General features: G+C 64.2%; 1 protein-coding gene across 1 annotated transcript; it reads left to right on the forward strand.

Annotated features, from left to right (window-relative positions):
- The first annotated feature begins 2349 nt into the window (after positions 1 to 2349).
- On the forward strand, positions 2350 to 27291 carry MYO15A (myosin XVA). The gene is made up of 64 exons (XM_072935758.1): positions 2350 to 8325; positions 9051 to 9133; positions 9346 to 9409; positions 9525 to 9634; positions 9839 to 9913; positions 10084 to 10174; positions 10313 to 10318; positions 10650 to 10753; positions 11167 to 11230; positions 11315 to 11428; positions 11589 to 11750; positions 11849 to 11962; positions 12061 to 12119; positions 12340 to 12463; positions 12545 to 12640; positions 12733 to 12864; positions 13134 to 13259; positions 13431 to 13508; positions 13879 to 14033; positions 14128 to 14173; positions 14304 to 14428; positions 14628 to 14745; positions 14834 to 15009; positions 15078 to 15162; positions 15439 to 15492; positions 15600 to 15681; positions 15765 to 15895; positions 16746 to 16841; positions 16931 to 17166; positions 17656 to 17834; positions 17946 to 18018; positions 18185 to 18376; positions 18510 to 18604; positions 18695 to 18783; positions 18860 to 18986; positions 19121 to 19182; positions 19306 to 19369; positions 19453 to 19591; positions 20239 to 20329; positions 20413 to 20512; positions 20712 to 20833; positions 20926 to 20985; positions 21214 to 21289; positions 21617 to 21732; positions 21810 to 21928; positions 22008 to 22149; positions 22363 to 22474; positions 22629 to 22703; positions 23073 to 23284; positions 23351 to 23484; positions 23563 to 23617; positions 23714 to 23786; positions 23984 to 24057; positions 24131 to 24213; positions 24375 to 24505; positions 24628 to 24722; positions 25123 to 25200; positions 25440 to 25536; positions 25639 to 25799; positions 25900 to 26033; positions 26133 to 26266; positions 26611 to 26744; positions 26940 to 27080; positions 27167 to 27291. Exons 1-64 carry the CDS (start codon positions 4669 to 4671, stop codon positions 27266 to 27268), a joined length of 10434 nt encoding a protein of 3477 aa, XP_072791859.1. The 5' UTR covers positions 2350 to 4668; the 3' UTR covers positions 27269 to 27291.
- Positions 27292 to 27410: the final 119 nt, after the last annotated feature.

Here is a 27410-nt window from a genome sequence, read left to right on the forward strand (position 1 = left end):
GGGGGCTGTGCCCATCCTGCCCCATCCCTGGGGCCGTGCAGCACTCCAGGTGTGGAGCAGGGTGGCTCAGCCTCCCCACAGCCCACCAGCCACCCTCCATCTATTGCTGCAACCAGCGACGACTCGAGGCGTGCTGTTTAAAATGCCTGTTCCAGGCAATCAAGCAGGTTTGATTGGCTGAGCACTCCTCTTATAATTTAATTTAGTCAGGAATCGTTTGCAAGGTAATAAAGAGTGACTCTGCCTCCAAATACATTCATTTAATTCAATGAGAGATGGTTGCTGCGGCAGGCTCGCCTCAGCCAGCTCCCCTCACCCCATCACGGTGACATCTCAAAGTGCTGCTCAGGGCCGTATATAAGAGTCACGATCCGCAGTGACAGCTTAATTGTCTCAAATGCTGACAAGGGTCACCCCAAGCAGCCATCGGGAGTGGCGGGAGCCGGCTGGGGAGCCTGCGGAGAGCAGGATTTATGGCTGGCAAATAGTTTTGAATTCCTCTGGTTGCGCCTGCTAAATGATGAACCTGCCCCGAGGGGATTGGGGCTATTGATTGTAATTTGCAGTTAAGCCCTCGCGTTCTGAGGAATCAGCATAATAAATACCCACCGCATTACGGCTGGGACGTGCCTGCCTGGAGCAGAAGGAGGAGAAGGAAGCTGAGGTTTTCCCGGCTCGGGTGCTGCAGCACGATGCTCTCTCTGCCCCTGCATTTGGCAGAGCCACAGGCTCCATCACTGCAGGAAAACGCTCCCCAGTTTGGGGGATGCGGGAGCTCAGTGCTGGAATGGGGAGAACGGCGTGTTGTGAAGGCGGGTGGAGTGCCCTGCTTATCCAGGGAGGAGAGAGCTCTGATATTTTTGGGATAATGGGTGCCTAGATCCCTGCCAGAACCTCTGCAGCTGGTTGGTCCCAGCCCACCTTTGGAGAGGGGTGTGAGGAGATGCGTTTGTTCCTCACTCCCGTGTTCTGTGATTTCTTCCAAACTCCCATTGATTTGGGAGCCAGAATGGGTCAGGGCCACTTTCCAGCTGTTCACATCTGGGCTACACTGAGGCTCACCTACATCCTGGGAGGGACGCAGGACAGTCCAGCCGTGTCAGCAGGGGTGCAAGGGACAGGGAACTCGGGAGGAGGAGGAGGTGGCATCACCCTCCACCCCTCCAGCTCTGTGAGGGAAGATCAGCTCCCATCGCTCTGCTCACGAGTGGAGATGAGAATAATAGCAGTCATCAAATATGCATCGGGTGCCGTGTCCCGCGGGGAGCGGGGCCGGCAGAGCTCCGAGCCAGCCCCACACCCTGCAGGGCAGCTGCCTACCCCGGGTGAGTGGCTCTGGGTGCCCCAGCTGGGTGGCACCTCCTTGGGCTGGCAGGGGCTTTGCTGGGAAGAGACCTTTGTGTGTGGTGGTGGTTTTAAAGTGAGCACCGCTGTTTGGGTTCTCCCAGTGAAGGTGTGTGGTGTCCCCTCACCTCTGCCTGTTCCCTGCCTGTCCCTGCCTGGCTGCTCGCTGTCTTTATCCTCCTTTATCTCATCTTCTGCCTTCCCACCTTCTCACAGCCCCATATTCCCACTGCCCTCAAAGCAGAGCGGCCTCACCTGAATGCTCCCTCCTCCCCTGGCACCCTCTACCCCATGTTTCCTACCACCTCTTCCCCACACTCCTTTTACCTCGGGGTTGTTTTGCCCCAGGAAAGCTCCTGGGCTCGGCTTTGGGACCGAGGTGGTGGCACAGGGCTGTGACCTGGCTCCAGGGCTGCCAGCCAGCATATTCCTGGGTGCACGCCAGCACCGTGCCCAGCTGCTTTGTTCCTCCAGCATCTGCTCTGGCCTATCTCCTCCCATCACACCTCCCTGGTGGGGAGCAGGCAGCAGCTGGCAGGCAGGGATTGGCGTGCATTGCTGTGTGCTGGCTCCTCATCCTCATTTTGGAGGCAGGAGCTGGAGGGGGTGGAAATTAGCCAGGTCAGGGTGGTGATGTGTGCTTGGGGGAGCAAAGAAAGACCCCATTGCGCCTCGGGGGCTTGGAGGGCTGTGCCATTGTCACACTGCTGGAAGGGTCAGGCTTATCCCAATGCTCCCAGCACCCCTGGAGCTGTGACTGGAGGACAAGAGCCGTGGCTGGGCTTCCTCACCTGCTCACAGGTGTTTGGGGGTGGAATGATGCAGAACTGAAGACAGGGATGTGCTGAGAGGTGCTGCCGCAGCCAGGAGGTGCCTGGGCTGGCTCGGTGGTGCTGAGCACGGGGCTCCCGGGGGGCACGGCAGCGCCAGGGCCGGCGTGGCGTGGCGTGGCGTGGTGTGGTGTGGTGGCACGGAGCCCTGCTCCGGCTGTAACTGGAAACAGGCTGTAAGGGGACCCGGGGCTGGCTGGTGAGCACAGACCTGCCTGGAGACGTGGAGCTGCTGCCTCTGGAGCTCTGCCGGCACTCCAAAGGTACAGTGCCGGGCTGGGGCGGGAGAACCCCCGAGGCCAAAGTCTCCATCCCTTCCCTGCATCCAGCCATGGCTGTGGCAGTGGCACCGCGGCTGCCCCGGCCGTGTCCCCGGGGTGAGGTGGCTTTCCCTGCCTCACCCACGTGGCTGGAGACATTCAGGACTCACCCGACCAAAGGATGCTCTAGGTATCTTTTGCCACAGCCTTGGCACCCATTGCCACCACAGAGACCCCTCACTGCCAGGTTTTGCAGCCAGGGGCCCTCCTGTGTGCTGCTGCTGGATCTGGAAACAGCCACCAGATGTGGGTGCCCCTCCAAACCCCCCCTGCTTTGCTTCCATCCCACTGCACCTGGGCACAAAATCCTCTTGGCCAGCTCTGCCGTGCCAAAGGCAGGTGAACCCGGAGGAAGAACATGGGGAGGTGTTTTGGGGTCTGGTGTGGAGGCTGGGACCATGGAAGGCAGCAACTGTGTGGGATGAGGCCCCTCCCTCTCCCTTTATTCCCCCTCTCAGAGAGCCCTTGTCGTGGGCAAGGAGGCACCATGGGCACAGCCATGGCAACAGCACGGGAGCTGTGCCAGAGCTCTGAGAGCACTGCTGGGGCTGCCCTGCCTGGGGGGACAGAGATGGGGACCGTGGAGGGCAGTGTGCTGGTGGCAAGGACTGCAGGAGTGACCTGCACCAGCTTTTCCCCAGCTGGGTACCCCTTTGCTCTCTGCCAGCAGAGAGGGAAGGGCTGTGTCCCTGCCCGAGGTGGTTCCCTGCCACATCCTGGTGCCTGGGCTCTGTGTGCCCATGCCAGGAGGAGGGTGGGGTGGTGCTGTGTGGCAGGTGTCTGTGCCCCTGGCAGGGCAGGCTCTGTCAGCCCCATATGGCTCAGTGGCCATGGCACACCTGGGCATGGGCTGTGACAGTGCCAGGCAGGGCTCTGCTGAGCCTGTGTTTGTCACAGCCCCTCTCCTGATGCCTGCCAGGTGCCTCTCATCCCACTCTGCCCCTCTGCCCGCCCTGCACTCCAGAGCTGCCTCCATCTGTGCAGACCAGGAGGTGTCTATCCCAGAAATTAATGCAGGGAGTAGGAAAGCCATGGGATCGTGGTGGATGTGGCAGGGAGGGACAAGGCTGGGGACAGCACAATGCCAGGAGGTGCCAGCCTTGGGCTCTTCTGATCCTGGGGGAGACCAGTGGGTTCAGTCCAGCAACTGCTGCCAGTTCTTTGGTTCTGCCAGCTGCTGCACAGCTGGATGCTTCTGTCTCCCCAAATATATCCCCTGTAAGGGGGTGCAGCGGGTGCTGCCCCTGCCCACACCAGCCCCACTGCTGCGTGCACTGATCCATGTGGGACAGCGAGTTCCCGCTGCTGCTGCTGCTTAAACTTTGATGAGCTGCAGGAATCCAGGCCTGGCATTAACATTTGATGTGGTCACCCCGAGCCTGGGCACGTGTGTGTGCCAACACGCTGCTGGCACTGCCACGGGCCACACGTGTGGCACATGCAGCCCCCAATGCCAGCTGCGTGTGGCACGTGTGGCACCCCGCACATACCTGCTGCCTGGCATGGTGTGAGGAGTGCCCCTGAAGGCTCTGGGCTCCTCAGGGCGCGGCTGGGGAATTTGGGCTGGGTTGGGTCCCCTTGGGTGTGTTCCCGCTGCTGCCTTGGGCTCTGCAGAATCGCCGCCTCTTTCAGTGCCGCCGTTCGGTTTCAGGGATCCCCGGGCTTCACCCGTCTCTGTGCTGAGCGGAGGAAGAGGCTGATTCCTCAGGGAAGGGCAGAGCAAGCCCCGAGGCGTGGGGAGGTGGCAAGGTCCCGTTTTGGGGTAGCGGTGCCTCCCCACAACGTTCCCCTGGGGGGATGCTCCCAGCAGCAGGGGCCCTTCCCTGCTCCTTCGGAAAAGTCTCGGGGCTGGCGTGGTGCATCCCTTACATTATTCATGTCCCCGCAAGGCTGGCGGTTGGGTTACAGGCGGATCCGAGCCACCGGCACCGCGCCGCCGACTCGCGGGGTGCGCGGGAGGCAGGAGCGGCTCCGCCGGGCTGCCCCGGGCCGGCTCCAGCGCCATGCCCAGCGGGCTGCCAGCGGTGCCCGGGGGAGCCACGCACGGCCATGTGCCTCAGCAAAGCCGGGCACAGGTAAAGAGGCGGGCGGCGGGCTCCGGGAGAGGGCTCCTGCCGGTACCGGGCATCACCTCCCCGCGCCCCGCCGGGGCCGGAGCATGAGCGGCCGCCAGCATGGCCGGCAAGAAGGGGGAGCCCAAAGGGAAGGCAGGCAAAGGGAAAGGGAAGGATGGCAAGAAGGGCAAGAAGGAGGATCCCAACGAGTCAGAGGATGCCTCGGATGCGGAGCTGCTGAAGGCGGAGGAGAGCGAGGAGGCGGAAGTGGTGGAGGAGGAAAAGGAAGAAAAGGAGGAAAAGGAAGAGGAAAAGGAGGTGGAAAAGGAGAAAGATGAAGAGGAGGTGGCTGCAGAGGAGCCCAAGAAAGGGAAGGGGAAGGAGAAGAAGGGGTTGCCCAAGGCAGGAGTGGCAAAGAAACTGGGCCGTGGGAAGAAGGCGCAGCAGGAGATGGAGGAAGAGGAGGGCGAGAGCAATGCTGCAACAGCCAAGAAGAACACGAAGGGCGCCTCCAAGCTGATGATGGGGCTGGCAGCCGACAAGAAGAAGAAAGGGGCCAAGGGTGCAGAGGCCAAGGGCCAGCCCAAAGACTCTGTGGAAGCCAGCCCAGCCGAGGAGGAGGCAGCAGCACCTCCGAAGGCCCGGGCAAAGCGGAGCCTCCGCAGCACCTCGAAGCTCTTCCTGGGCTTCAAGAACCTGGGCCTGCGTCGGCCCAAGAAGGGGCAGTTCAAGAACACGTCCCGCTTCTTCTGGGGCCTGCATAAGCACAGCACCAAGAAGAGGAAGAAAAAGAAGAACAAGGCAGTGCTGAAGTCCACCTCCAACCTGATGATGCGCTTCAAGCAGGTGGGCAAGAAGAGGAAGGAGGAGGCCAAGGAGGAGGCCAAGAAGGAGTCACCATCGAGACCATCCTTCCTGCTGCTGCGGCGGGGCGGGCAGGACCCCGAGGACGGTGCGGCGCTCTTCCGCCGGCGCCCGGAAAGGAAATTCAAGCCCCGGGCGCAGGTGCTGAGCAAGGCGGCCGCAGCCACGGGCTGGCTGGCCAGGAAGGTGCTGTCCCGGCGGGGGCGGCTGGTGGGGGGCAGCCGGGCGACCGACACGGCCTGGCTGTCCCGTATCGGTGCCAAGAAGCTGCCGTTCCCCGCGGAAGACGAGATCCTCAGGCACCGGGCCAACATGAAGCGGATCCCTGGCGGTGTCGGGCTGTCGGCGCCCGGCACTTCGCGGCAGGGCAGCATGGTGAGGCGGCCGTCCCGGCGGCGCTCCCGGCGCGCGGCCGCGGAGCCGCCGGTGCCGCGCTACGGATGGGCCGAGGAGGAGAACGGAGCCTACGGCCGCCGGCGAGGATACGGCAAGGAGGATGGAGGTTACGGTTCCCGCCGTGGTTATGCCAGGAAGGAAGATGGAGCAGCCTATGGGCCTTGGCGCAGTCACCCCAAGGAGGAAGATGGAGCCTACGGCCCCCAGCACGGCTACGCTGAGGAGGATGGAGCCTACGGCCCCTGGCACGGCTACAGCGAGGAGGAGGATGGAGCCTACAGCCCCCGGCACGGCTACAGCGAGGAGGAGGAAGGCTACATGCAGAGCCCAGCCTACCCAGCAGGGTACGGCTTCGAGGATGCGGTGACCCCCTACTCTGACTACCCTGGCTATGAGACAGAGGAGGAGTATGACTACTACGGGGGGTTTTGGGAGGATGGGGACCAGCCAGGGCACCCCTACGGCGACTCAGAGCTCGAGGACGAGGGACAGTTTGGTGGTGGCTCTCCCCTCAGCCTCTATGACCCGTACAGCAGCGACCCAGAGTACGGTGAGGAGGCAGCGGGGCCCTTTGGCTACAGGGGGGATCCCTACGAGGACTTTGGGGAGCCCTTTGCCAGGGGGTACCCTGGGGGCGAGTACCCTGAGCATCGCATCCAGTACAGCGAGGGGGGGTGGGCGCCACACGCCCAATCCTCCTGCAACCCCTACGCCCTGGGCCTGGAGGAGATCGCTGAGGGCGAGGAGCCCGAAGAGTGGGAAGAAGAGGAGGAAGAAGAGAAGGAGTATCCATTTTCCATCCTGAGCGGCTCCTCGCTCCGGGGCATGCGGGAGACGCTCTCCTCCAAGCTCTCGCTCAACAGGAAATTCAGGCTCTTCCCCCGACCCCAGGTCAAGCTTTTCGGCAGGGACCGCCTGGACGTCCCCCTCCCGCCGTCCCCCCACCTTCCCGCCGCCCGGGACGAGGACGACTACGACGAGTACGAGCCGCCGCCGCCTCCGGCAGCCCCCAGCCCCGCGGCATCCCCGGGCCGCCCGGTTTCGGCAGCGCGGGCGTGCGGGAGCCCTCTGGGGCAGTTCCTGCAGCGATCCCTCTCCATTCCTGCCAGCCGCCCGCCGCGAGGTGCCGGGGGATTTCGGGGGTCCCGCACCCCCCAGCCCTCCTACAGGCTGTCCAGCCGCAGGCTGGCGGGCATGGAGAGCGCCGCTTTGGGGGACCGGGACTCCCCCCCAGCGGCGGGGCCCTGGGGGCAGCCCCCTCCCCGGGAACCGGGGGCTGCGCTCCGGCCGTCGCTCCGCAACCCCTTCGCCAACCCCGGGCGCTCCTCATCGCCGCCGCCCGTCCGTCCGCGCCCCGGTAGCACGCGGGGCGAGGGGCCACGGCGATCCCCCTCCCTCGGTGCCAGCCTCCGGCGCTTCGGCCCCGAGTCCCCCAGCCCGCCACCGCCCGCTCCGCGCTCCCCGGGGCCGGGGGGGAGGCGGCCGGGGGGACCCGCGCTCGGGAGACCCCCGTCACAGCGCCGGGGCGGCCCCCCCGGGCTGCCGCTCCCCCAGGCCTGGCCCCGGCTCCCCGAGCCCCCCACCAAGGCGGTGAAGCCGCTGCAGAGGAATCCTTTCCGGGCACCCCCGTCCCGCCCCGGCAGCCGCCGCCTCGGCCCCTCCTGGGGTGAGGAGCTGCCCCCCTGGCAGGGCGCCCCGCGGGGTCCTGCCGGGGTGCCCCCTCCGCCCAGCCCCGCTCCCAGCACCCCCAAAAGCTTCATCCAGCGCATCGGGCAGCCCCTTGCTGGGATGGCCCCCCACTCCCCACCACCGAGGCCATCTGCTGAAGTGGGGGGCCGCAGCCTCTCCAAGGGGCGCTCCGTGGCGCAGTCCCTGGCTTCTCTGCTCGTAAGGAGCATAGCCCCCTCCAAAACCCCCTCATCCTCACCCCCCAGCCGCCTTCCCTCCACTCGCTCGCCCTCCTTGCCCCGCCGCCCATCCCGGCGGGACGGGAGCACCCGCCGGTCCCCGAGCCCACCCTCGGGGCGGCGGGGCTGGGCCGACGGTGGGCACCCCATCCTCCCTTCCAACTCCCGTGGCAACCGGAGCCCCTCACCGCCCCGTCGCGCCGCTTTCCCACCACCCCACGGCTCTCCGGCCGTCTCCCGGCACGGTGCTCGTCCCCCGGGGCCGGCGGAGCCGCCGGAGGGCGGCGGGGCGGTCGGGGAGGAGGGCGCGGGGCGCTACGCGGTGGTGACGCCGCAGGTGCACAGGTCGGGCTCCTTCCGCCGCGCATCCCGCATGTACAAGCAGCACTGGTCCACGCAGCACGTCGTGAGGGTGCGGGAGATGCCCGACCCCTGGACAGCCGAGCAGGGCCTCCCCCAGCAGCCCACCCAGCGCGGCCGGCGGTGGGCGGGCCAGTGGGGAGCCGACATCGCCCGGTACCTGTGCCAGCGCCCGGCGGCGGGCGGCTGGAGGGACAGGCACCCCTGGGCAGACGGGTACCTGGGCAGCAAGCAGCCCTGGCGCAGCAAGGTAACCCCCGCGGGGAGCCCCCTCGGGGGATGGAGCCGGGGGTGAGCTGGCGGGACCCGGGGCAGGGTGGCGAGATGAGGTGCCCGGTGGTTCTCCCGGTGCAGAGGGATTTGCAGTGCCCACGGGGCGGGTAAATGGCTGTGGGTGGTTTGGGTGCTGGCGGGGGTCCTCCCGTGGGGAGCAGAGCGCCAGAGGGGATCGTCACCGGTTGTGTGTGTCCCCCCCCCCCCACGAGCGGCCCCTCTGGGGACACCTGATTCTGGCGTATGGAAATGCAGAGACCCGATCCGGCGGGGACGGGTGCGGGTAGCACGGTGACCCGCCGGGGTGTCCGCTTTCCTGCCCAGGCTCCCGTGTGACACCTGTCCTGTGTCACCCCCGCACGTGGCCGGGGGGAGCAGCCTCAGCCCCCTTCCATCACCTTCACTGGAGGTGATGCCCACGGTGAGCCGGGACCGGGATTCCCAGGAACAGGTTTTCCTGGAGCCGGCCCCAAGGTGGCCTCGGTGGCCTCGTGTTTCTGTGTTCCAGCACTGCTGCTCTCACCTGAGGCACAATGCTCCTGCTGTTTTGGGGCTGTGGGGTGTTTTCCTGGGGTTCCAATGCTGACTGCGTGTTCCCCGGTGTGGGGTCACAGCTGGCGTTTTGGGGTGCTGGTGTGACTGGGTGGGACATCTGAGGGTGTTGGCACATCCCTGCCATGACGGGGTGGTTGTTCCCTGCAGATGCAGTCCCTGTGCAGCCTGCCCATCGTGCGGTACCAGGAGCCACAGGAGGAGGACGGGCTGGAGGACATGACCCAGCTGGAGTGAGTGTCCCTGTCCCCTGTGCCGTGACCCAGTGTTGTGGGGACAATGGGGCTGCAGCCCCCAACCCCTGACCCTGCTATCCCACCCCATCTCATCCCAATATGGGCTCTGCTTCAGCCTCTGGGGCCTGGCGATGCTGAGGACACTCTGGGCACAGCAGACACTCCCTTGTCCCTCTGTCACCCCCTAATTCAGCCTCTGCTCCGCACAGGGACCTCCAGGAGGCTGCAGTGCTCAGCAACATCCGGACACGGTTCGAGCGCCAGCTCATCTATGTAAGCTTAGGGGGACACAGCGTGCCCCAAAGATGGGGTGGGGTCTTTGGGGAGTCACCCCCCTCCCAGGGCTCGCAGCCAGGACCTCTCGAGCCGTGTGGACTCTCTCTGGCAGACCTACATCGGCAGCATCCTGGTGTCGGTGAACCCATACCGGCTCTACAACATCTACGGCAAGGAGCAGGTGCTGCAGTACGAAGGCAGAGCCCTGGGTGAAAACCCACCGTGAGTACCAGGCTGTCCCCAAACGCCCTCTGGGGATGGGGTCATTCCCACCTCCATCCCCCACCCTCGGGTCCCTGGGTGCTGGAGCGGCTGTGTCTGTGCATGGGGATGCTCGGGGCACCTTTGGGATCCCTGTGCTGATTTTGGGGGTCCCTGTGCTGGGCCAGCATGGCACCTCCCAGCTCCTGCTTCTGCCCACCCCAGGCATCTCTTTGCCATCGCGAACGTCGCCTACTCCAAAGTGATGGATGCCAAACACAACCAGTGTATCGTCATCAGGTGGGACACGGCTGTCCCCATGCAAACCCCTAATCAACGCCACCCTAATTGCTGGGTCGCTGCCACCAGCCTGGCTTGGTTCTGGGGATGGGGTGCTGGTGGGGGGTTGGGGTGGGCACCCCTTGCTCGACTGGTGATGGCCCCAGCCATGCCCCTGCTCTGTGTTTCAGTGGGGAGAGCGGCTCAGGGAAGACTGAAGCCACCAAGCTGATCCTGAGCTACCTGGCAGCTGTCAGCCAGAAACGCAGCACTGCCCCACAGGTAGGCTGCTGCCCTGGGGACATCCCTGAGTCCCCATGCCCCCATCATCTTCTCCCACCTCCATGTGTTCCTTTCCATCCCTCCTCACGGCTCTGCTGCTCTCTCCTTGTCCCAATGCTTCCACCTGGACCATGGCAGATAGAGGTACTGAGGGGACACATGGGCTGGGATGGGTCAGGGGGACAGAGAATCATGGTGGCACCTTGGCCATGGCACCCCAGCTGGAGGGGAAAGGCGGGAGGGGCAGCAGGAAATCAGTGCATGCACACAGAGGGAGTCTCTGCACTCTCTTATATCCTCATTTAACCTGGCTGTGGTGCACACCTCAAATTTGGGCACCCACAGGTGTGTGGGTGGAATATGGGGTGGAAGGGAGGGTGGCAGGGTGTCAAAGAGGGGGTCTCAACCTTAGAGTTGCCCCACGGTGTGTTGGGTGCCCGGGCTTACCCCCCAGCTCTCCCCATCACCACGACAGATCCTGGAGGCGACTCCTTTGCTGGAATCCTTCGGCAACGCCAAAACCGTGAGGAATGACAATTCCAGCAGGTTTGGGAAATTTGTGGAAATCTTCCTGGAGGAGTAAGTAATGCTGAGTAACCCGTGCGTGGCTGCTCCCACCCCACGTCCCCTGCTGCCCCAGGGGTGTCCAGCCCAAGCCAGCCCCTTGTCCCCTGGCTCTGGGAGGACACACAGGGATGTTTTTGGGACAAACCTGATGTTGGAAGGGTGATGGAACCTGAGGACACGTGGCTGTCCCTGGGGTAGGGGCAGGGATGCTGTGACCTGGCTGGCATCTTTACCATTCCCAGTCCCCAACCCTGTCCTCATATCCTGTCCCATCCTCTCTCAGCCCCACTGATCCTGACGGGGGGTGCCCGATATCACCCCTGGGCACAGCCAGGAGCATCTGGGGCATGGGTGGGTGCACTGGGGGGCCACAGCCCCTGCCCACGCCGAGGTTGGCAGCCAGGTGCCCACTCTCACCCCTGCAGTGGTTTGATCTGCGGTGCCATAACCTCGCAGTACCTCCTGGAGAAGTCCCGCGTGGTCTTCCAGGTGTGTGGTGAGGGGGTCCTGGGCTCTTCCCCCCACTCTGCCCCCTCTGCTGCCCCCTCCCCAGCTCCGTCCTCTGCTCTCCAGGCCAAGAGTGAGCGCAACTACCACATCTTCTACGAGATGCTGGCAGGGCTGCCGTCCCAGCAGCGGCAGCGGTACTGCCTGCAGGGCGCCGAGACCTACTACTACCTGAACCAGGTAGTGCGTCCCCTCCCTGGCCTCCCACAGCCTGATTTTTGGGGGGCTGGTGGGTTCCCGAGTCCTCAACGTGTACATGAGGATGCCCAGGGCAGGGTGACCCCCTGTGCTGGGTGCTGACCCCCTCGGGACCCACCGATGCACTGAGGGGTTGTGCCAGGGTGGGAACTGCGAGATTCCCGGCAAGGACGACGCTGAGGATTTCCGCCGGCTGCTGAACACCATGGAGGTGCTGAACTTCAGCGTGGAGGAGCAGAACAGCATCTTCCGCATCCTCTCCTCCGTCCTCCACCTGGGCAACGTCTACTTTGAGAAATACGAGGTACCCCGTGGGGAGCCAAGCTGTGCTCATCGGGTGAGATTTGGGAGGTGGCAAACGGGGGCTCACCGGTGCCACGGCACTGCCACCGTGTCCTGCAGACCGACTGCCAGGAGGTGGCCACGGTGGTGAGCGCCACGGAGATCCGGACGGTGGCTGAGCTGCTGCAGGTGTCCCCTGAGGGCCTGCAGAAAGCCATCACCTTCAAGGTGACGGTGAGTGCAGGGGGGCACAGGCTGGGAGGGGGTCTCTGGGCCCTGGGGACCGCCTGGGCTGGCATTGCTGAAGCCCCATCGTGTCGTCTCCCAACCAGGAAACGCAGCGGGAGAAGATTTTTACCCCTCTGACTGTCGAGAGTGCCGTGGATGCCAGGTAGAGGGACTGGGGGCAGCACTGCAGGAGGGGTGAGGGGGTCTGACCCCCAGGGGTGGTGTGGGATGGGAAATGCCAGCTGGGAAATGGGATGATGGGGATGATCAGGTCCCCCAGTGTGGATTAGACCGTGTGGTGATCAAAACCGATGGCTGTGGCAGTGGATTACGCTGGTGCCATTCCAGAGCTCCAGCGCTCTGCTCATCTCTCCCCTTCCCAGGGATGCCATTGCCAAGACCCTCTACTCCCTGCTCTTCGGCTGGCTCACGGACCGCATCAACAAGCTGGTGTACCCGCGGCAGGAGGCCCTTTCCATCGCCATCCTGGACATCTATGGCTTCGAGGTGAGCAGGATTCATCCCACCTCCGTCCTGGCTCAATCCCAGCTCCATCCTCCCCGGCTCCATGGATCTTCCTTCTTGCAGGACCTCAACTTCAACAGCTTTGAGCAGCTGTGCATCAACTACGCCAACGAGTATCTGCAGTTCTTCTTCAACAGGATTGTGTTCCAGGAGGAGCAGGTGGGGCTGGTGGGCAGTGCTGGGCTCTGCCCCAGTGCTGGGCACCGCTGTGGGGCTGGGGGCACAGGGCTGACCTGGTGCCCACCCTGCAGGAGGAGTACATCCGGGAGCAGATCGAGTGGAAGGAGATCCCCTTCAGTGACAACCAGCCCTGCATTGACCTCATCTCCCAAAAACCCTACGGCATCCTCCGGATCCTGGATGACCAGAGCTGCTTCCCCCAGGTGAGGGGCTGCCTGCTGGTGAGGTGCAGCCAGCACTGGGAGGTCACTGTGGCTGGGGAATCACCATGGCCCAGGGCTGCTCTTCTCCTGGGCTGTCCTGTACAACCTGGGAAACCCCCGGGTTCCTCCAGGCTGGATAAGCCCAGAGAATCACAGGAACATCATGGAATCACAGAATGGTTTGGGTTGGAAAGGACCTTGGAGATCACCTGGCTCCAACCTGCTGCTGAAGCGCCTGAGCCGTGTGCCACTCCTGTGTCCCTTCCCAGGCCACTGACCACACGTTCCTCCAGAAGTGTCACTACCACCACGGGACAAACCCGCTCTACACGAAGCCGAAGATGCCACTGCCCGAGTTCACCATCAAGCACTATGCAGGGAAAGTGACCTACCAGGTGTGTGACATCGGGATGTCCAGCAGGGATGTTAAGGCGGGTTAAAGAGGAGGTTGATCCTACACCAAGGAGAGAAACGCATCTCTGGGCGTCTGGCTGGGATCCTGGAGCTCCTTGCCTCACCCTGTCATCCTGCCAGGCTCCTCACCATGAGGTTTTGCTATTTGCCAGGTTCACAAATTTTTGGATAAAAACTATGACCAGGTCCGTCAGGATGTGCTGGACCTGTTCATCAGCAGCAGGACCAAGGTAGGGCCCTGCCTGCTGCTGGCTCTGCAGTGACACTGGGCATCAATAGCCCCCTTCCATACAGCCCTTTCCACGTCCCCAAGCATTTCCCCACAGCCAGTAAAGCTCAGGGGGACCAGAAGCAGAGGAAGCCTCTGGTTTCACCCATGGGATCCTCTGGGCTTTGACCCCTCAAGCATTTGGCAGAAAGAGGCACATGGGCTGCTCCTGTGCTTTGTATTATCCATATCCTGATCCCCATCCCTACCCAGGCAATCCTGTCACAAACAGGGCTGGGCAAAAAAGGACCGGCCGGGCTGCAAAGAGGACGTGGGAGAGCTGCACCATCCCGGCCTCCTTCCTCCTCTCTAACCTTTCCTGTCTCCCCAAGGTGGTGGCCAACCTCTTCTTCGGCCATGCCCAGGTGATGGCCCGGCAGAGGAGCCTCATCAGGCGGAGCAGCACCAGGACACGGCGGTACAAGGCTCCGACCGTGGCCGCACGGTTCCAGCAGTCGCTCCTGGAGCTTGTGGAGAGGATGGAGAGGTCAGTGTGGGCAGGGTGGGCAGCCAGGCCGTCCTCTGGGCTGTTGGGGCTTTGTCTCCTGTTCCCTGTGGCTGACAGGGTCTCTGTGTCACAGGTGCAACCCCTTCTTTGTGCGCTGCATCAAGCCCAACAACAAGAAGGTGAGAGCCGGGGCTCTCCCGCCGCTGCTGGTGCCCGTGCCACCCGCCCTGCTGGCACTGGGAGTGTGTGGGCACATGGGGTGGGGTTTGCCCACGCAGTTTCTGATGCTTCTCCCCATCCCCGCCTCAGGAGCCGGGGCTCTTTGAGGCTGACGTGGTCAAGACCCAGCTGCGGTACTCTGGGATCCTGGAGACCATCCGCATCCGCAAGGAGGGCTACCCCATCCGCATCCCCTTCCTCGTCTTCATCGACAGGTGCCCAGGGGCTGCAGGCTGGGCACTGCCACCCCAGGCAGGCGGCACCACAGAGGCTGTGGATGTTTTGGGGGCAGTGTTTGGGCTGGGGTTCCCCCACAGTGGGAGCTGGGAACCCCCTCGTGTTAACACACAGGGAGGGTCTGTGCTGGTGTCCCAGCGTGGCCTTGTGTGGTGACAGTGCCGTGGGCTCACCCAGGTACCGCTGCCTCGTTGATATGTGGTCCAATGTCATTCCCAACGGAGCCAACTGTGTGGAGATGCTGAGGAGCCTCTGCCCCGTTAACCCCAGCATGTACTACGTCGGTGTCACCAAGGTATTGTCCCAGGAGAGGGCTTGGCTCTGGTCATGCCCAGGGCGTGGTGGCCAAGGCAGGGAGCTGATGGCCTCACCTCTGCTCCCAGCTTTTCCTGAAGGAGCAGCTGTACCAGGCGCTGGAGAGCAAGAGGTGCCGAGCCCATCACCTGGCCGCGCTCACGCTCCAGCGCTACGCTCGCACGTTCTTCATCAAGCGGCGCTTCCGCTCCCTCCGCCGCAAGATCATCCTCCTGCAGAGCCGGGCGCGGGGGTACCTGGCCAGGTGGGGGTCCCTGGGGGTGGCGGGTGGGCACGGGTGGGTGGCAGGGGGTGACAGGTGCCGTCCCGCAGGCAGCGGTACCGGCGCATGCGGCACACGCTCATCAAGTTCAGGTCGCTGGTGCACATCTACGTTAACCGCCGGAGGTACCTCAAGGTGAGGTGGGGTCTGTCACATCCCAGGGGGTGCAGGGGACCTGCTGCCACCCTGCTGCGTGTTCAGCCTGGAGAGGACACAGTGGCATCCCCAGGCTGTGACCCCCACCATGTGCCACCCTACCGCCTCCTCCGTGTCCCGCTGGGTATGGGCAGTGCCTTTTTGGGGTGAAAACGCTGCTGATATTGGGGAGGGGTCAGTGGCATCCCAGGGTGCCGCGATGCCTCAGGGTCTCCCTTCCTCTGGAGGGGCTCAGCACGGCTGCTCTGCTTGCAGAGGAAGGAGGATGCTCGCCGGCGGGCCGAGGAGGAGAAGGAGAGGATGAAGCAGGTAAAGATGTGGGAGCACACCTCCCTGCCCATCCCCGTGCTCCTGGCCGCGGCACCCGCGGGTGCTGGGGCAGGGCAGGCGGGCACATCCCTGCGCTGCGGCGGCAGGAGCTGACGCGGAGGGAGGTGGTGGATGTCACCCACCTGGAGATCCCGGCCGAGCTGATGGGGCTGCTGGAGGCCGCTGCAGGTGAGGGGATCCCGCATCACCATCACCCCCAGCCCCTGGCTCCCCTGCCCACGGCCGTGCCGTAGCTGCCCGCTGTGCCGCAGCCGCTCGGGAGGTGAACGCCGGCTGCGTGGTGCTGGTGCCCCCGCCAGCGCTGCAGCCCGACCCCCAGCTCACCCTCCCGCTCGACATCAACGACTACCCCATGGCCAAGTACGTGCGGGGCCACTTCCAGGTAAGGTGGGCGCCGCGGCCCGCCAGTGGGGAGCTTTTCCCGACGGGCAGACAGCTTTTGGGGAGTCCCTGGCACCCCACCCGCGGTGGAGCACTGAGGTTCAGGGTCCCCGTGGTGGCTGTCCCACCGGGCTCTGCCCCGGCTCCCCACCCCGGGGTAGCAAAAGAGGCTGGATCCGGGGTGGCTGCGGTGCTGCGGGGAGCTGGCTGCCACCTCCCTCCCTCCCCGTGGGTTCCTGTCATCTCCAGAGGCCGGGGGGACCCTGCTGAGGTTATCGGAGAGAGACCCGCTGAGCCCTCCTGGACGCCCGGCGCGGGGCGCATCCGGAACGCTGGGGCGGGAGACCAGGTCGCTTTGCTCCCGGGACCCCGGCCCCAGCCACCGTCACTTTGCCCCATTCCTCTTCCTCATCCCTGTTTTTGCCCTGGATTTCCCAGTCCCCGGCATCCCGAATGACAGCACCGGGGCTGGATAAGGCTCTCAGCCTTGCCAAAGTGTTGCCGTGGAACCACAAAATGGTTTGGGTTGGGAGGGACTTAAAATACATCCAGTTCCACCCCCTGCCATGGGCAGGGCAACTTCCACCAGACCAGCTTGTTGCAAACCTGTCCAACCTGGCATTGAATGTTTCCATGGATGGGGCAGTCACAGTTTTTCTGGGCAATCTGTGCCAGGGCCTCACCACCCATCCCTGGTGCTCCCCGCCCCACTCCCAGGACACTGCTGGCCCCATCCTTCACCCCAGCCCTCCGGCAGCCCCACAGGCTCCAGCCAGCATCAGCACCATGGGGCCAGCCCCTCGTGGCCTGAGGCTGTCCCCAGGTAGCCATGGGTGCGGGTGTCACCGCAGGAACCTGCATTTGGGATGCTGACGGCCCCACTGAAAGCCCCCCTGACCCGGCTGGATGAGGAGCTGTGCCACGAGGCTCTCAGCCTCTTCCAGCTGGTAGGTGGGATGGCACAGGATCCACCACCGCGGTCCCCTGCCCGCTCTGTGCCGGGGTCAGAGGGACAACCTGGCTGTCCCTGTGGCAGATCCTGCGGTTCATGGGGGACCCGGGGCTGGGTGGCAAGCAGGAGACCCTCTTTGGCAACTACATCGTGCAGAAGGGGCTTTCGGTGCCGGGGCTGCGGGACGAGCTCCTGGCACAAGCTGCCAACCAGGTGTGGAGGAACACCAACGTCAACAACGAGGAGCGGGGCTGGCTGCTGCTGGCCGCCTGCCTCAGCGCCTTCCCCCCGTCCGCCGCCTTCGACAAGTACCTGCTCAAGTGAGCTGGGGACGGGCTCTGGGGTGGGGAGTGGGCATGGCTGGGACCCTCAGGAACAGACTGGTGCTCATGCCTGGGAACACTGCTGGCGCTTTTCAGAGCTCTCCTGGCACCTGTGGCTAAGGATGCTGCCCAAGCCCCAACTGGTTCCTCCACGATTGCTTGGGCCAGCCTGGCACACACGGCTCGGTCCTGCTGGGAATGCTCTGAGGTCCCTTCAGGATCCCTCTGGCCAAGCTGGCATATGTGCCCATGTCCCTCTAGATTCCCCAGGGCCAGCCTGGCACATGTGCCCAGGGATACTGGCCAAGTCCCACTAGAGATGCGCTGAGATCCTTCCAATATGCTTTGGGCCAGCCTGGCACATGTGCCCAGGATGCTGCCGAGATCCCTCCAGGAATGCTCTTAATCCCTCTGTAGTCCCCTGTCCCAACCTGGCACACACGATCCTGCCCACGTCCCTCCTGCAGCACCCTCCCTTCCCCTCAGGTTTGTGTCTGACTACGCCTTCGCTGGCTACAAGCCGGTGTGCCAGCGCAAGCTGATGCACGCCATGGCCCGCTCCCAGCTGGGCGCCGCGGCCGCCCGCACCTTCCCCCCGTCGCTGCTGGAGTGGACGGCGAACCGGCAGCAGGCCAGCATGGCCCTGGACCTGCACTGCTTCAACGGTGCGGGCAGCGGGGCGCCGGGCACGGCGCTGGCTGGGCTCGGTCCCAGCGTGACCGCCCTCACGGGCACGGGGCACTGGTGGCACCTGCTCATTGTCCACCACCTCCCAGGTGACCAATTCTCCTGCCCCATCCACTCCTGGAGCACAGGCGAGGACCTGGCAGGGGATGTCCTGAAGCTCAGGTATGTGCTGGCTTGGCACCTCACGGGTCACGGTGTCACCTGGGGCTGTCTTCAGTGTCCCCAGGATCTGGGAGCCCGAGTGCCCAGCTCAAGGACAGAATGCCCAGCTCATGGGCAGGGTGTCCCCGTGGAGCCTGAGCCCATCCCAGTGCCTGGCTGTTGGCAGAGGGCTGGCAGAGGGCTGGCGTGGCTGGTCCGTGGCTATGAAGGCGGGTGCCCACTGGGCTGAGCTGGCTGGACACGACTACGTCCTGGACCTTGTCTCCGACCTCGAGCTGCTGCGGGGCTTCCCCAGACAGAAATCCTGCTTCCTCATCGCGTGGGATGGCACCGAGAGCCACAGCAGGGACAGCCGGCCGTAGGTACCCGGGCAGGGATGGGTGCCCCACTGTGGGGCTGCTGGGGGAACGCTGGCACCGGGCTGGGTGGGCTCCTGAGCGGAATCCTGGCACCCAGCGGGTGCTGGGTGAGTGCATCCTCCCTCTCTGCAGGGTGCTGGGACATGGATTTGATTTGGATGAAGTGCCTCCTCCCCCAGCTGTGAAAGCCCCCACACTGCCCTCCATGGAGGCGTATCACCCCCATGGTAGGGCATCGTTCCCCCCAGCTCCTGTCCCTCCCCCAGCATTGTGACAAAGCCCTGCCACGCCAGCGTTCGTGCCTTGTCCCCTCACAGATGGGGAATTTGGGGAGCCACGCAGCCAGAAGGGTCTGGACCGGTACCTGGACAGTCTCTTTGACCCCGTGCTCTCCTACGGCAATGGGGTGAGAGGGGTGTCCCTGCCCGAGGCATTTTGGGGTGCAGGTGGCTTGGCCACTGTGCCCTGACCCTGTCCCGCAGGAGCTGGAGAAGCCGTCCATCCTCTCACAGAGGCTGAAGGGAGGAGGTGGCGTGGGAGGGGGCAGCAGTGGCACCGATGCCACCCGGAGCGACCCTCCCGTGGCTGCGGACACGCGTCAGCCGAGGGGTGAGCACCTGGAGCACTCCCACATCCCCAGCCAGCCCCCTGCCTCAGTTTCCCTGTCTGATCCCTGGCATGGGGAACACCCCTACACCCAGAGCCCCACGGCTCTGACCGAGCTCTCCTCTTTGCTGTCACAGGCACAGAGCCAGACCCGTCCCCCCAGCACCGGGCAGATGCCAACCAGCCGCCCGGAGCCTCGGTCAGCACACGGGGCCGGGGGGCGTTGAGCCCCTTCTCTGCTTCAGGGCACCTCTCTGGGGCAGCCCCTGGGGATGGGAGCAGCTGAAGGTGCCAGGTGTTGATGGCATCGTGTCCCTTGCAGGGCAGAGCCACAGAGGGGACACCAGCCCACGTCCCCCAGCCCCGGCCCTACTCACAGAAAGCGGGTAAGGGGTCCCGGTGCAGCGGGGTGGGCACAGGGGCTCGTGGCACTGAGCCAGGCCCCTGAGCTGTGTGCTGGGCTCCACAGCAGCCCTGGGCCGGCGGTGGCCGGGAGAGCCCGTGCGGCATTCCCGGCTCAACTCGGAGCACTTCCCGCGGCCCACGCACGACATCCGCAACATCATCCGGCAGTGCCAGCCTGCCCCGCGCGGCTCCCGGCCCCACAGGTGCCACCGGGGTCCCCAGGCCAGCCTCGGGCTGCTGCTGCCGGCGGGAGCGTGTGCTGGGCCTGATGGCGGGGTGTGGGGAATGGTGGGGTGTTGGGAATGGTGGGGTGTAGGGAATGATGGGGTGTCGGGAATGATGGGGTGTAGGGAATGATGGGGTGTAGGAAACAGTGGGGTGTTGGGAATCCCAGGGTGTAGGGAATGATGGGGTGTAGGGAATGATGGGGTGTTGGGAATGGTGGGGTGTAGGGAACAGTGGGGTGTAGGGAATGGTGGGGTGTTGGGAATGATGGGGTGTAGGGAATGATGGGGTGTAGGGAATGGTGGGGTGTAGGGAATGATGGGGTGTATGGAATGATGGGGTGTAGGGAATGATGGGGTGTATGGAATGATGGGGTGTAGGGAATGATGGGGTGTTGGGAATGCTGGGGTGTAGGGAATGGTGGGGTGTAGGGAATGCTGGGGTGTTGGGAATGCTGGAGTGTCGGGAATAATTGGGTGTAGGGAATGCTGGGGTGTTGGGAACACCGGGTTGCAGGGAATGTTGGGGTGCCCCGAGTGCTGGGGCTGCAGGGTGGCCTCAGGCACAGGGAATCTGGGGGTGCAGTGGTGCTGGGCTCAGCCGATGTGGGATTCTGTCTCGGCAGCAAGCTCTTTGGGAAGAAGCTGGACCCCCATGAGGAAGCCATGCAGATCCTGAAGGAGCAGCTCTCAGCAGCCCGGCTGCCACCAGCTGGGGTAGGGATGTGGCCGCCCCCGTGTCCCCCTGACAGGGCTGGGGGTGTCCCTGGCACTGCACACAGCCCCTCTGTGCCTCGCAGGGGGGGCCCAAGGAGGTGGTGGCTGCGGTGAAGCCAGTGCCAAGTGCCAGGTACCAGCTGCGAGCACCCACGGGACGTCCTGCAGCCACACAGCCCCCAGGTACCGCTGGGCAGAGCTGTGGCACCGGGAGCACCATGGCAGTGAGGCACTGAGCCCTCCCAGTGGCACGGCTGAATCCTGGTGGGATAACTGTGTCTGGCTCAGCCACAGAGCTGCTCCCCGTGCCTCAGTTTCCCCAGGTGAAGGCAGCTGCTGGTGGTTCCCCCTGGGGCCTGCAAGGCTTTCTGTCCCTTTGCAGTCTTTGTCTCACGGGAGCTCCCGTCCGAGGCGCAGCAGGTCCAGACCCAGTTGCACCGCAGCTGCAGTGAGGACTTCTACACCTACCACAACGTGCCCTGGAAAATATTCATCCGGAAGGAGGTGCAGATTATGGGGACGCTTGGGGACAGCTTGGTGCCAAGGTCCTACCAGGATAAGCGGTTTACACCAAGCCCTGCTCTCTCTCCTGGCAGGTTTTCTACCCCAAGGACAGCATCAACAATCCACTGCTGCTCGACCTCATCTTCCGGCAGGTGAGGCTCCGAGCTGGCCCTGCAGCCCCCGGGGTCCCCTGGGAGATGGGGTGATGATTCCCCAGTGGGGTGATGATTTCCTCATCCCACTGTGGCCATCCTGCCTTCCCCTGCCGAGCTGCCGTGGAGGAGCTGGGGCTGTTTCGAGCTGGGGCTGTTGCAAGCTGGGGCTGGGGGAATTTTTGCTCCTCCCCACACAACCCCACTGCTCCTCACCCCCTTTCCCAGATCTTCAACGATGTGCTGTCTGACACCTGCATCCGGCTCAGCCACGAGGAGCGGCTCCGCCTGAAATCCCTCTTTGGTAACCCTGTGTCCTGCTGCTCCCTGCCTGGGGGTCACACCCAGCCCTGTCCTCATCTCCCGGCTATCCATCTCCAAGCTAGGAATGGCTCTGCTTAACCTTGGGTAGTTTTGCCTTCAAAAGCAACGACCCCTTGTAATTTAGTGCTCCACAACATCTCATGTGGTGTCAGGTCTCAGCCAGCTGCTTGGGGGACACAAATCTGTGTCTGCAACACAGTCCTGCCAGGCGTGGGAAGGGCATGAGCACCCCTGCTTTTGTTAGGAGCTCTCTCCACATCCTCTCCAGGCAGGAGGTGCTCAGGGAGGTGTTTCCCCCTCCCCACAGCGGAAAACAAGCTGGACTCCTTCAGCCCGGTGGCCACTGAGAGTGTCAAGAGGGAGATCATCGCTGCGGCCCGCGATGGCTGCGAGGTGTACTTCTCCCGCCTCTTCCCTGCCACGGTGAGGGTCCGGCTGTGAGGTCAGCGTGGGGGGCACTGCCTTGCCATGCCCTGGCTGAGTGCTGTCCTGGCCCCCAGGGCAGCGTGGGCACGGGTGTGCAGATCCTGGCAGTGTCCCACGCTGGCATCAAGCTGCTGCGGGTGGTGAAGGGCACCAATGTCCCCGGGGAGCAGCTGCGGGTGCTGCGTGCCTACAGGTAGGGGTGGCCAGGGTGGGGTGGGTGCTGTGGGTGTCACAGATATCAGGTGTTTCAGCCTCCCCTCGCCCTGCCCCAGCTACCCCGACGTGCTCTTCGTGACCACCCCATCCAGGAACATGCTGGAGTTCAACCTGCGCGGCGAGAAGCTCATCCTCTTCTCCCCCAAAGCTCCCCAGGTCAAGGTCATGGTCGACCACTTCATCACGGAGCTCAGGAAGGTGGGGGGTGCCCTGGGGTTTGTCCTGGGGGTCAGACCCTGCCCGTGTGCCTGAGTCTGGGAGGTGGGGTGGGCAGATGAGGGCACCCTGCGAATGGGACCGTGGCTGGATTTGGGGGAGTGCTCCTGAGGCTGTGGGTGCTTGAAGTCCCTGTGCTGGGTGGGGTGTGGGTGTCCCTACGTGCCTGAGCTGTGCCAGACGCCCTGTGCCCAGGACTCCCAGTACGTGGTGGCCGTGAGGAACTACAGCCCTGAGGACGGGAGCCAGCTCAGCTTCCACAAAGGGGACATCATCCACCTGCAGTCGCTGGAGCATCCTGAGAGAGGTGAGGAACCCCCAAAGGCCCCCATGCCAAAATGCCTTTGATAGGGGACAGAGGGGCAGCAGACTGCTGGCTTGCCCTGCCCGTGGGGCTGTGTGCTTGCCTTGCATCCTGTGACACCCCATGTCCCCACGGTGTCCCCACGGTGTCCCTGCAGACCACTACTATGGCTGCGTGGTCCGCAAGAAGGTGATGTACCTGGAGGAGCTGAAGACAGGCACCCAGGATTTTGGTGGGTGCCACACTGTCCCTGCGTGTGTCCCTGAGCTGTGTCCCCTCCTGGGTCTGGGGCACAGAGCAGGGTCCTGCCTCTGCCACCCCTCAGCAGGATAGTTTGGGGTCTTTTTGGCACTGACCTGATGCAGGGAGATGCTCCCCTGCAGGTCCCACCCTGGTGCCACCCATGTCCCTCAGGTGACAGGCTTTGTGGCCCCTGGTCTATACCTTTCCCTCGAGTGATGCCAAACTGCAGCTGCTTCCAGCCAAAACCCACGGCCAGATCCCTGAAAAGGGCTGGGGGTGCAGAGGCAGGAGGTAGAGAATTTTAGGGGTGACCCCATGGCTGTCACCTGGGGCCATCCCCACCATCTGTCTGCCACAGGGTGGAAGTTTGGGGCCATCCACGGCAGGTCAGGGCTCTTCCCTGCCGAGTACGTCCAGCCCGTGGCGGCGCCCGACTTTGTCCATGTGCCTGCGGAGAGGAAGGAGGAGCCCTGGGACAAGCAGGGCAAAGTGGCGGCTTCGGCTTCGGCGGCCGTGGCCGTGGCCGTGGCCTCCACTGCCGCCGCCCAGGAGCTGGACCGCAAAACCGAGGTGGGTCCTGGCCCGGGGCTGTGCCCGCTGCTGGCTGTGCCCGGTGCCCACTGCCCCGCCCCGCAGGTGTCCCCAGCCAGTGCCACCTTTGCGGAGGGTCCCGAGGGAGATGGTGTCGAGCAGCTCAGGGATGTCACCAGGGCCTGTCCCATGCTGGCCTTTGCCCAGCGGCATTTCCGTGCGGCGCGGCGTGGGACCACGTGAGTGTCCAGTGGTGGGACAGGGCTGTGACACGCTGGGGACACCTGTGCCCATCTGTTCTCTTGTCCCTCTGCCAGAGACTCCCGTGGGATGAAGGTGCCAAGTGTGCTGGAGATGCTGACGTTCACCAAGGTATGGGGAAGTGGAGTTCTGGGGTGCTGCTGTCACCTGCAGGTCCCTTTGAGGTCCCAGCAGGGTCCCAGAGCTGATCCTCTCCCCCTGCTCCAGATTCCTATTCAGGAGTCACTCATTGAATTTGTGGATGGTGGCCTCAACAAACTGGCTGCTGAGGCTTTCCAAGGTAGGCAGGGGCACGAGTGGCCTGTCCCCCTGTCCCTCAGTCCTCGGAGGAGGGTGGGGCTGGACTGGGATGGGCAGAGGAGGTGTCCTAGGGGAGTTTAGCTCTGGTCCCACTGCTCCACGTGCCCACCCAGGAGAGCACATCCCTGGGGAAGGGACATGCTGACCTGTGTCATCGTGTGGCTTTGTTGTCCCCAGCCGTGATGAAGTTCATGGGTGACCACCCCCTGCGGGGCCACACAGAGCTGGACACCGTCTGCACCATCCTCAAGGTAAATCCATCACTGGGGTGGTGAGTCCTGTGCAGGGGGTGGCAGAGAGGTGGCAGCTGTGCCTGTCCCCCAGCTGTGTGCAGAGCACGAGGTCCTGCGGGATGAGGTGTACTGCCAGATCATCAAGCAGATCACCAACAACACCAGCTCCAAGCCGTGAGTCCCTGCACCTGTGGGACAGCAGAGGCTGGCACTGGGACACTTGTACCCCTGGCCAGGCCACGCTGCTCCAGCCTGGGGGGAGACCCGGGCTGTGATGGGTGCCACCGTGGGCACCCTCGCCCTGCTTAGGGGATCAGCCCTGGCTGCTCCCACAGGGACAGCTGCCAGAGGGGCTGGAGGCTGCTCTACATCCTCGCTGCCTACTACAAGTGCTCTGAGGTGCTCCGGCCCTTCCTCCTGGCCTTCCTGCAGGATGCCAGCAGGCACCCGGAGCTGCCTTTCCACGGTAGGGTGCCGGCTATACGGTGGGAAAGGACACCCCAGGTGTCACAGAGCTCAGGAGGAGCTCTGACAGAGCCAGCCTGGCAGCTCAGCCCCATCCTTCATCCCGGTGCCCGCTCCTGCCAGGCATCGCCAAAGCCTGCGAGCAGAACCTGAGGAAAACGCAGCAGTTTGGTGGCCGCAGCCTCTTCCCCAGCAGCATGGAGCTCAAGGCCATGGTGGTGAGGCCAGGGGCTCGTGGGTGCCCGTGGGGTGGAACAGGGCTGGTGTCAGCTTGAGATCCCCCCCAGAAGTTCTGGGTACCCACATGGGGTCAGGTTCTCCCTCAGACAGCACCCTGGAACGGAGCTGATCCTTTTTGGGGGTCTTCCCAAGAGAGCACAGCCCTTCTTAGGGTCTGCTCTTCACCACTTTGGGGGTACCCTGAGCCTTCAGGGGTCCCCAGTGGGGATGGAGCTCTGTGGACATGGAGGGGTGGTGGTTCAGGTGGACAGGATGGGCAAGAGACAGGATGATCCCAATGGGATGGTTCCTTAGGGATAGCTGCAGGATTTGGGATGTCCTGTGGATCCTTGCTGTGTGAGGGGTCCCCCCTGCACCCCAACATGTCCTCCCATGCAGGCTGGACGCAGCGCCAAGCGCCAGCTCTTCCTCCTGCCCGGCGGCATCGAGAGGCACCTCAAGATCAAGACGTGCTCGGTGAGCCGGAGGGGACAGGACGCTCAGTGCACCCCAAGATTATGGTGACACCTCAGTTTTGGGCACCCAGAGGGTGCAGATGTGGGGGGGCTGCACCCTTTGGCTGTCCCCGCCGTGGGACTTCATCCTCTGGCAAAAGCAGATCATCACTGGGATGAGCCCCAACGCGGGCCAAGCTGGTGGCCAAGAGCACGACAGGGGGACGTGGCAGTGTCCCAGCCAGCTGTCCCTGTGCCCAGGTGGCTCTGGATGTCATTGAGGAGCTGTGCTGTGAGATGGGGCTGCAGAATCCAGAGGCTCTGGAGGAATACATCCTCTTCGTGGTGACCGACAGAGGTGAGGCGCTGGCAGGGACGGGACAGAGGGGACAGGACAAGCCAGGATGGGACAGCCACGCGGGTGGTGTGGTGGCCATACTCAGACTCCCGGGTGGCACAGGGCAGAGCGTGCGGCCACTGACCCGCCGGGAATACGTGCTGGACGTGGCTGCCGAGACGGAGCTCCGGGACAGCAGCTACACCTTCTGGTGCCGCCGCGTGGTCTGGAGCCAACCCCTCAAGTTCGACAACGAGCTCTACGTCACCGTCCACTACAACCAGGTCGGGCCACCCCATCAGCCTCCCCCAGGGCCACCTCCCTGTCTCCCTCAGAGCGTGCCTTGTCCCCAAGCCGTGTCCCTATGCTCTGTCCCACTCCCAGGTGCTCCCTGACTACCTCAAGGGGCTGTTCACCGTCCTGCCGCCGGCGAGGCCGGGAGAGCAGCACTTCCCGCACGTGGCCAAGCTGGCGGCGCTCCAGCACCGAGCCAAGGACCGCCACCACCTCCCCACCGCGTACGGCAGGGGACGGGCACCTGGAGGGGGGGAAACACACGTCCCGTGGGATTTGGGACCCACTGGGCAGCGCTGGCCCTGACCTCGGGCTCCCCACAGGCGGGAGATGCAGGACTACGTCCCTCCGCAGCTCTTCCGCCTGCTGAAGCCCCCGTCCTGGCTGCAGATGGTGACCCAGCACGTGCAGCAAGCCCAGGCACTCAGCGCCCACCAGGCCAGGGCACAGTTCCTGGGTGAGGGGGCAGCCATGGGCACGGGGAGGTGACATCCACAGGGAGAGGATGCAGTGCTAATGAGGAAATAGTGCTAATGAGGATGCAATGCTGCTGGGGATGCGATGCTGCCTGGAGGGTGAGGATGATGGGGATGGGATGCTGCTAGGACACGCAGCCCTTGTCCCTGCACAGAGCCTGGGGTGCTGCACATGCAGGATGGATTGCAGGACAGGACAAGCTGCTTCCAGGCCCCACTTGGGACAAGCATTTTTCCCCTTGGCTGCTCCTGGGTGCAGGCCACCCTGGGGACTGAGCAGACGGGGGTGGCAGTGGGCACTGAGACCCCATCCTCCGCCCTGCAGGGCTGCTGAGCGCCTACCCCATGTTTGGCTCGTCCTTCTTCTACATCCAGAGCTGCAGCAACAACGCCATCGTGTCACCCTGTATCCTGGCCGTCAACCAGAACGGCCTCAACTTCCTCAGCAAGGAGACCCACGTAGGTGTGGGGCCGTGTGGGACACGTGGAATCGTGGAATGGCTCGGGTTGGAACAAACCCGAAAGCTCATCCAGGGGGGCCATGGGCAGGGCCACCTTCCACTAGACCAGTTTGCTCTAAGCCCTGTCCAAACCAGGGTCCCCCCTTAGAGGGGTTCCCAGGGCACACGGGCCACCCCCCTGTCCCCCTCCCAGGAACTCATGGCCAAGTTCTCGCTGAACGAGATCCAGTCCACGCGGACGCAGCGCCCGGCGGCCGGATCCAGCTCTCCCTACGTGGAGATCACCCTGGGAGACCTCCTGGCCCAGGGCATCACCCAGCTGCAGCTGGAGCAGGTCGGGGACACCTGGGGACATTGTGGGGGGGCCCTGCTGGGGCTCTCACAGTGGTGGCACGGCCACATCGGTGTGTCCCTCTCCAGGGCCTGGAGCTGTGCCGCGTGGTGGCCGCGCACATGGAGAGGCTGCTGGGTGCCCGGGAGAAGAGGCTGACGCTGCCACCCAGCGAGATCACCCTGCTCTGAGCCCGCCATGGCCCGGCCCCCGGTGCAGCCACCATGGGGTGTCCCCAGCCTGGCCAGTGGCTGCTGTCCCCCTGTCACCAACCCGCTGTTGTTCGGGGGTTTTATACACGCCCAGGAGCCCGGCATGACTCGGTGTCCGTGG

Source organism: Taeniopygia guttata, chromosome 14, assembly GCF_048771995.1.
Source record: "Taeniopygia guttata chromosome 14, bTaeGut7.mat, whole genome shotgun sequence".
NCBI classification, from domain to species: Eukaryota; Metazoa; Chordata; class Aves; order Passeriformes; family Estrildidae; genus Taeniopygia; species Taeniopygia guttata.

What these genes read in the sequence shown, in the direction of transcription:
- MYO15A (XM_072935758.1), top strand. Translation starts at nt 4,669, where the DNA reads ATGGCCGGCAAGAAGGGGGAGCCCAAAGGGAAGGCAGGCAAAGGGAAA. An exon ending in CTTGTGGAGAGGATGGAGAG is followed by an intron (nt 14,034 to 14,127) that starts GTCAGTGTGGGC and finishes TCTGTGTCACAG; the next exon opens with GTGCAACCCCTTCTTTGTGC. An exon ending in GGGGATGTCCTGAAGCTCAG is followed by an intron (nt 18,019 to 18,184) that starts GTATGTGCTGGC and finishes GGCTGTTGGCAG; the next exon opens with AGGGCTGGCAGAGGGCTGGC.